The following is an 8,603-nucleotide window of genomic DNA, read 5'->3' on the forward strand; positions in this document are numbered from 1 at the left end:
CTGGTCCTGATCCATTTGCCACCCCAACAGAGCAGGCTGCATTCATCACTGATCCCAAGCAATTACCAGCCTTGAAGATGTTTGCATGAAGTCATAGCACTTTTTCATTCTGTGCAAATACAAGACAGACCCCAGAAGCTCTGTCCTGTATTGAACCTTGCAGCTCTATGGAGAAAAAGAAAATCAATTTTCCATCCCACTGTTTGTTTTTGCAATTGCTGCCAGTTAACTCTGCCCAGAAGTGGGTTGTTTAAAAGCATTCAGCTGCAAACTGAATTGTAGAGAAGACACATAGAAAGGAATTGGTCAGGATGCAGCTAAAATAGATAATATGACTAGATAATATGACAGAGTTGTTGTTAAGAAATGGATTATGGTGCTATAGACCTGATGTTCAGTTTCATCTGTGTTCCAAGTAGTTCAGGGGTGGGTGGGTGGGTGGGTGTGTTCCCAGTAACACTTGGATAGATTGATTAATTCATTAATCTGTCAGTTGTATACGCTTCTTTAAGTACTTTTCTGGAAGTTGAAGATACAGTGCTTGGAAAGTTCATTTTAAAAAGGAGCTAGTTCCAGTTTACTCCCTCCAAAAATGAATTAGTTCCAGTTCCAGTTTGCCCCCTCCAAATGGGAACTAACTCCATTCCAGTTCAATTCACAATTCATTCATGTGGTCATCAGCTTTTTTTTCAGTCTTCAGAATTTTACAATCTGCTCTGCTGAAGTATAAAATATACTTAATAAAACATTGAAACACAAACAGAATATCGTGTGAATAATTTGCGGGGGGGGGTGGTGTAACAATGGAAAAGCTTAAACAGTGGGGTCACTTCTTAGATAGGTAAAAATGGTAAATGCAATGACCACAGTCAAACAGAGATTTAAGTGTGATGAAACACTGAATTAAAATTAAAACAGAATTGAATTTAAAATGGCCTAAAATTCCACTACAGAAGGAACTTAAATCATATTCAGTTCACTCAGTATTTATAGGAACTACTTTCAGGTAGGAAGAGAGAGAAGAGAAGAGAATGCTTGGTGAATTTACTGAACAAATCCTGACTGTGTCAATAACAATTGTGCAACCACGGTTTGAATGCTGGGGAAATTTGATTTCCCTTGAGCAAAGACGTCTGGGTCCTCTGCAGCAATTGAGTAACGCGGCCACACATTTATTGTGGAGCAATGCATGGAAGCTGCAGGATTCAGCAGACCTGCCATGCGCATCAAAAATCGCCACTCAGTCTTTCTGTCCTTCTGGCAGAGTATCTTTCCTCGCATGCTCGCCTCTACTGATGCTTGCTTTTTACAGACACCGAGTGGTTTGACGCACCCCTGTGGCTGGTGGAAGGTGGTCCTTTAGGGTGAAGAAGAAGAAGAAGAAGAAGAAGAAGAAGAAGAAGAAGAGGAGTTTGGATTTGTTATCCCGCCTTTCACTCCCTTTAAGGAGTCTCAAAGCGGCTAACATTCTCCTTTCCCTTCCTCCCCCACAACAAACACTCTGTGAGGTGAGTGGGGCTGAGAGACTTCAGAGAAGTGTGACTAGCCCAAGGTCACCCAGCAGCTGCATGTGGAGGAGCGGAGACGCAAACCCAGTTCCCCAGATTACGAGACTACCGCTCTTAACCACTACACCACACTGAATGGGGCCCTACCCCACCAGCTTCAGTCTGCCCTTAGCCAGCCCCTCCTTCTTTCATCCATCCCAAGAGGTTCCCCTGGCTGTCAGCTTCTTCCTCCTCCGTCTCAGTTTCACCCTTGTAGAACTTGGGAGGAAGGGAGATGGAGACAGCAGAGGCTGGCAGTGCCCCACCAACCTCACACTTCCCTCAGCCAGGCTCCACCTGTCTGCCTTCTTGCTTACAACCAGTGCAGGCGGTGACACTACTCCCTCCTCTTTAGTCTTGTTGCTGGTTTTGCAGAACTCGCAGAACCGTAGAGTTGGTAGGGGCCATGTGGGTCCAACGCCCTGCAGCTCAGGAATCTATCATCCAACTTGGGCCTCGAACCCATGACCCTCAGATCAAGAGTCTCATGCTGTCATGGCCTGGGATTCGGACTCAGATGTTGAACCTGCAGGATCCCAGCCTGCATAGGATTCCCCACCTCCAGAACCAGCTGAGCCGGGGCTGGGGCATGAGCCTGAAGGGTCCTCACCTGTGCTGGGTCCTCAGGTGCAGGCACCAGCTGAGTCTGCTCTGGCTCCTGAGGTGATGGAGGACCCATTGCCTGCAAGTGCTCCACTCTCTGCCCCATCAGGGGAAGCTGAGGTTGCCTCTGGGTCCAGTAACCCTCCAGCCTCTCCTGAGCTACAGAGGCTCAGGACAGAGAGGTGGAGGGAACTAAGTTCCCGCAGGAGGGGATTGGGGCCGCCCCATGCCTCGGGGCAGATAAAAGCCAGTCAGCCCCAGTCCCAAGTTGTGGGAGCAACATAGTTGGTTGCTAGTTCCTGACTGAGCTCCTGACCTGCCCTGGCTTCCTGCTTGCAAGCCTGTTCCTGGCTTCACCTGACTCCCTGCCCTGCACCCAGCTTCAGCTACTACAGACTGCCTCCATGTTACACCTTTGACCACGAACTGGACTTGGACCTCGCCTCTTGGGTAACCTACGGGACCAGCACACATGTTGTTGTGCTCTGCACAACATAGAGGAAGATGGGGACAAAACTAGAATTAGTTGACTCTGTCTGCCATGAGCGATAGCTTTCCCTGCTGTCCCTGCCTTTCACCCACCAGTCCCGGTGGGTACGAACCACCACGAGATGAGGGCAGATCTAGAATTGGAGGGCTCCCCCTGTCATTGGCTCTGGCTCCAAGTTTAGTTGGCCTCACTGCTTTCCACCCAATCAAGGGGCACCAGCCGCTGCTGCATGTGGCCCTCCTTTTCATACACTACTAGTCTATCCTCTCAAAGGCCAACCTCTGGGAACGCCCCACCACCACTCCCATCTTCAGGCTCCTGCCAACTTTCCCAGTCATCAGGACTGAACACGGTTTCTCAAGAACTGCAAACAGCTTTGCAGGACAAAATTGCCCCGAGCTTTGTGAAAGCCTTCCCACCCACTCCACACCCCTTTCAAAGTCATATGTTAAAGTTTAAAAGACCTTGAAAGATGAGTTGCACAAGGGAAGCAAGAAAAGGAATTTCTCTGGAGCTGTCTTTAGGAACATAGAAATCTGCCTTATCCTAGTCTGTCTAGCTAGCTCAAAATGGTCTATACCTTGGCTGATATCATCTCACGAAGGTTTCGGGCAAGGGACCTTTCCAGACTTACCTGGAAATGTTAGGGACAGAAATCCCTATCACAGCAATAGGAGACCCAAGTATTTTAATTGTATCCCTCCCCCCCAACAAAATTCATTTACCACTCTTCCTCTCTTTCTTATATTCTATCCTCTTTGAAACCATTATCATCCCCTTAATAAAAATCCTAGATTACAGTAACAATTAAAGAAAATAGTGATCGCTTGCTCCAGAATATAGTGATAGGTTGGGTTGCAGCTTAATATGTTTGTCATCACCAATGAGAAATTCAGCTGTTTGTTAAAAGATTGTTACGTATTTAACAAATGTACAGGTGTGTTTCTTCTTCGAACCAACAAATGAGAGACGCAACTAAATGGTACTTTCAAGGGTTATAGTAATATACTGTTATGAGTTTCGGGGGGTGGGTAAGCTGTATGCCTTACCTCTGCTTCTAATTTCAGGATCCAGCACAGATTCAATTCCTGGAATAGCCAGGCTAGCTTCCTGGTGACGTAATGGTCATTAAGTATATGGTATTAATGTAGCAAAGTAAGTGGCTCTGTGCCAGATGGCAAATGGATGTCCCCCTCCCTCCCTCAACTTGCTGATAGTTAGAAAAACAGGGCAAAGTTGAGTGCTGAGTGATGGCAGGCTGCAGGTTAGGTAGTTGGGAGACACAGCTGCGCCTGGTTTCTTTGGAATCCAAGGCTGTGGCAAGACCTCTTGGGGTGTTAATGCTGTGAACCCCTCTGTCAGGTTGTATATATGTCTAAATACCCCATATATCCTAAAGACACCACAGTCTCTGCCAGCGGCGTAGTGTGGGTTGTCAGCACCCGGGGCAAGGCAAATAATTTGCGCCCCCTAACCCGGGGCAAGGCAAGTAATTTGTGCCCCCTAACCCGGGGCAAGGCAAGTAATTTGTGCCCCTAACCCAGGGCAAGGCAAGTAATTTGCGCCCCTAACCCCTAACCTGCCGCCGCTGCCAGCTTCTTCTTGCTGCTGCTTGGGCTGGTCGGGTGTGGTTCTCTCCCGTGCTCAGCGCTGCGCTGGGCAGCCGCTGCACTGTCCCTCCCCCAGATAGTCCCTCCCTCCCTCGCTCTCTCTCCGCTCCGCACCGCAACACACGCCTGGCACAGCCAGCACTGCAGTGAGAGAGAGTGAGTGAGCCAGGTAGGGGCAGAGAGCTGCGAGTGGGCCCAAATGTTGCGCCCGGTGCGGCTGGGCCCCCCCTGCACCCCCCACGCTACGCCACTGGTCTCTGCTATACCTCATTCCAAAGAAAACACAAACCCTGAGTAAGTGCCTGGAACCCCTGGACTCTCGTACCACTCAAAGATTTGGGTGGTGTGAACAATACATTAACTATGACACTATTGTCTGTGAATGGGATTTGCAGGATAATGGAATCTAGGAAGCTGCCTTATCAGATCATTGGTCCATCTTGCATGGTACTGTCTACACTGACTGGCAGCAGCTCTTCGGGGGTTTCAGTCAGGGAGTCTCGGCCCTGCTTGGAGATGACGGGGATTGAACATGGAACCTTCTGCATGAAAGGTAGATTTTCTGCCACTGATCTACGGCCCTGCCCTCTGCAAAGCCATTGGGGTATCCATCCACTGGTTGCAACCATTTGAAGAAGCCATAAGAAAAAGAAAATCATAGGCTGTTGTGTTGATCCATTAAGAAAAAAAATCCACATTAAGGCAATACCTTTATTAAGACAAAATAAAATATTAAATAATAGTGAGCATTCATTCTGATACATTTGCACAAAGTTTTCAAGGAGGTCATACTGACTTTTTACCGAGCATTCATTCTGATTTGTTTTGGGGGAAGTTATACGATGCTGTATCAAGCAATTGCTAACCCAAAATTTGCAGTGCTTTATCTCCATCGCTTTCCTTATGGCAAGAAGTTTAAAAATTATTTTTTAGTGGGAAGGGAAAAGCAGGTTTGTTAAGCAAGAACATCAAAACAGCTTTAATTGCAGAACCTGAATTTGTGGTATGCACTTGAATCCCACTTGCAAACTAGCAACAGTCTGGAAATGCCTCTAGAAAACATTATTTGGAGGAGTCATATGCACAGTAACCACTTATGCTAGTAACTGTTTTGCCAAAGAAAGGGCAATGTGATTCCAAATTGTGGAAACCCAGCAAAATCAAGAAGACCCCAGTGAGTTTGTGTGCATGGAAGTACATATGAAACATAAACAAGGACTGATTGAATAATGGCCCTTTGTGGTTAATTGGCAGCAGATGTCTTCCAATCATCTACTGACTTCAGAAGTCACCTGAATCTCTGCCTGAGAGATGGATCTAGATTTTCTCTTGCTGGATAGAGACAGGATAAAATCCTCTCCAAAAGCCCCCTCAAAGGCCACGATTACCGACTGACGGAACTTCTTCTGCCCTACAAACACATAAAGGATGGGGTTGATGCAACTGTTGAAGAACGCCAAACTGGAGGCCAAAGGGATTCCCAAGAACAAAGCCATCTTGAGTTCATGATTTGCAGAACCCTTGGACATCTCTAGCAAGGAGAAGATGTGATACGGGAAATAGCAGATGAAAAACGACACTGTCACAGCTATGATGATCCTGAAAGGTTTGGTGGACTTGGTTAGACGTCTCCGTTTCATCCTGACTGCCACGATGCTGTAGCAGACCAGGATCACGGTGAAGGGAAAGAGGAAACCAAACAGGAACCTGGATATGATCATAGCTTTGTGCCTCATCCTCCAAAGCCTTCGGGTCTCCTCGGTATTGTAATTGTCGGACAGAGCAAAGTTATTGAAGCAGCTGGTGACGTTCCTGGAGCTTGTTGCGGTGTCTCGAAAAATGAGGTACGGAGAGCTGATGATGAAAGCTGTGACCCATGTCACCAGAGCGATGCCATATGCCAGCTTTGTGGTTCGGTAGTTTCTGGACCACACTGGGTAGACGACCAGAGCACACCGATCCATGCTAATGATCATTAAGAGGAAGACACTGGCAAACATGTTCAGGAAGGCGATGGTGCTGTTCAGCTTGCACAGAAGTTTCCCAAAAGGCCAGTGGAAGCCCAGAGATGTGTAGGCGATGCTGAAGGGCAGAAAAAATGTGAAGACGAAATCCGCAATGGCCAGGTTGAGAAACCAGACTACGTTCACCGTCTTCTTCATCTTGAAGCCTGCAATCCAGATCACTAGGCCGTTCCCGGTCACCCCGAGGAGACAAGCAATGCTGTAAATCACTATGGACAAGAGGTGCATGCGTTTTTGAAGGCCCAGATAGCGGTCGGTGTGAGAAGAGGTGGTGTTCTCCTGCCACCAGGTCAAATTAGACCAGAAGGTCAACGAAGAGCTGTTCTCCATTCCCAGTGAAGTATTCATCCTCCTGAAATCTTATAAAAATCATCCAAATAGTTGAGAAAATAAACACTTCAGGAAAAGCCAATCAGAGAAGAAAATACAGTGTTAGCTATGTTAGTTTCTGCAACGTCAATCCAACTGAAATTGGAATCGGTTGGCCTTAAACAATGATCTTTTAAAGAAGGAGTGTATTGAAATTTGGGTATTTGCTGCTAAATATTTCTAGAGTGGGTGAAACGTTGCTGTTCATCTTTTCAAGCTTTGATATTATATTTCTGCTCCTTGATCGTTCAGATTTATATATTACTTGTGTTGTTATTTTGGCAAGCTTTTGAGGCTTTTTCATTATAGCTAAATAAAATTTATCGCCACTACACCAGTTCCACCAGACCATATCTTTCCCCCATCTCTCTAGCTGCTAATAAAAATACATAAAAATTGTATTTTATTTTATTTTACACTACTGGCTAAGACAGGGATTAGGAAGACTCACCCCTTCTTTTTGCCTCTTCCAACAGATTTCTTTGCTGGTTCCAATTCCTGGAGCAATCTAACACGTTTTCTCTAGAAGACTTTAACGGAGTGTTCTTCCCAGCGGTGAATAATCTTGGTCTGAATCTTTTCCTTCTTCTTTCCATACGTCTTTGTTTAGGGGAATTTTGAGAATCTAATTTATTCCAACCTCTTCTTCCCCTACTATTAATGGAATTTAACCCTTGGACTAGTTGTAATATGCGGCATGTTTTTATTTTGGTCACCAACTGGGGTGGCTTTAAAAGAGGATTGGACAAATTCATGAAGGATAAATCAATGACTACTAATCACAAAGGCTGTGTATTTCCTCCATTGTCACAGGCAGTATGTTTTCAAGGAGAGTAGATGGTATTGACTATTTAAGGAGCATTCCTTCTGATTTGTTTGTGAGGAGATTAGATGACAGTCTCAGCTGTACTATACATGTAAAGCAGTATTATACCTCTTTAAACGGTCACAGCTTCTCTCAAAGAATCATGGAAATTGTAGTTTATTAGTAGACCCCTCAGCTCTCATCTGTGGCTCCTGGAAGCTGGAAGCATGTGACAGCGGCCGCAGCTCAGAAACAGCTTCAACTGGCCAGCTAAACCAGGTGAGGGGAGCCGATGGGTCTCAAACCCTTTGAGTGTTAGGAGACAGGCTGCGAGACCTATAGTGGGTCCAATCGTCAAGTAGGCAGTTTCTTCACATGGTTTAGAGGGAAGTGAGGGGCAGATGGAGCTTGTCAACCTGCGAAGGTAGCCCATCTAGGTGAAAGACAACTCTGATCCTAATTCTCCACTGTCCAATGCTGGATTTACACATAAGCTAAACAAGCTATAGCTTACGGCACCACTCTCTAGGGACCCCCCAAAAAAATTAAAGGAAAAAAAACTTGATGTACATTTCCAAAATATAGGATAAAAAACAAATAAAATAAAACCTACATACAGCAACAGTGTTTTGTGTAGGCTCCTATTTGTTATGTGCAAATGGCTTTAGATACCTATTAAGTATGTAAATTACCATATAGCGTATATTTAACACAAAAAACAATGGCAATTTGTTGTTGACAAAGGACAGCTGGACATAGAAAGGGCCCCTTTACCTTCAGTAGCTTAGGGCCTCATCAAACCTAAATCTGGCCCTGGCCTTGTGGGATGGGGGCGGGGTTCTCAGCCAGATGGGCGGGGTATAAATAATAAAATGAAAATAATAAAATAGTATTAGTATTCAGGAGAAGAAAAGTCTCAGGAGTAATCCCTACGCAAATCCAGGATGGAGCACCCTAAGACAGTTGCACCCAAGGGGGGTCACTTCAGTGCTGCTAACACAGTGGTTTGAACTTCACCCCCAGAAGTGCACTCCATTGTCTCTCAAGACAGACAGATGCCAACAACATTAGAAAATGGGATACTGAACAGTGGAAAGATATTTATCTTTTGCCTGCCTGGAGTCCCAATTTCAGGCACATGTAAGTCCCACTGTA

General features: G+C 45.8%; 1 protein-coding gene across 2 annotated transcripts; it reads right to left on the reverse strand.

Moving 5' to 3' along the window:
- Positions 1 to 4,844: 4,844 nt before the first annotated feature.
- On the reverse strand, positions 4,845 to 8,013 carry LOC309329555 (chemerin-like receptor 1). Of its 2 annotated transcripts, XM_081840450.1 has the most exons (2): positions 7,095 to 8,013; positions 4,845 to 6,633 (listed from the first exon to the last, which is right to left on the reverse strand). In XM_081840450.1, exons 1-2 carry the CDS (start codon positions 7,396 to 7,398, stop codon positions 5,519 to 5,521), a joined length of 1,419 nt encoding a protein of 472 aa, XP_081696576.1. In that variant the 5' UTR covers positions 7,399 to 8,013; the 3' UTR covers positions 4,845 to 5,518. The 2 variants fall into 2 exon arrangements, with proteins under 2 accessions (XP_081696576.1, XP_081696577.1); XM_081840451.1 differs by lacking the exon at positions 7,095 to 8,013 and having other exon boundaries at positions 4,845 to 6,736.
- Between the last annotated feature and the right edge of the window lie 590 nt (positions 8,014 to 8,603).

The sequence above is a fragment of the Podarcis erhardii genome (assembly GCF_964252035.2).
Source record: "Podarcis erhardii genome assembly, chromosome: 14".
Classification (NCBI taxonomy): domain Eukaryota; kingdom Metazoa; phylum Chordata; class Lepidosauria; order Squamata; family Lacertidae; genus Podarcis; species Podarcis erhardii.

What these genes read in the sequence shown, in the direction of transcription:
- LOC309329555 (XM_081840450.1), bottom strand. Translation starts at nt 7,398, where the DNA reads ATGAATTTGTCCAATCCTCTTTTAAAGCCACCCCAGTTGGTGACCAAA. An exon ending in GGAAGAGGCAAAAAGAAGGG is followed by an intron (nt 6,634 to 7,094) that starts GTGAGTCTTCCT and finishes GATTTTTATAAG; the next exon opens with ATTTCAGGAGGATGAATACT.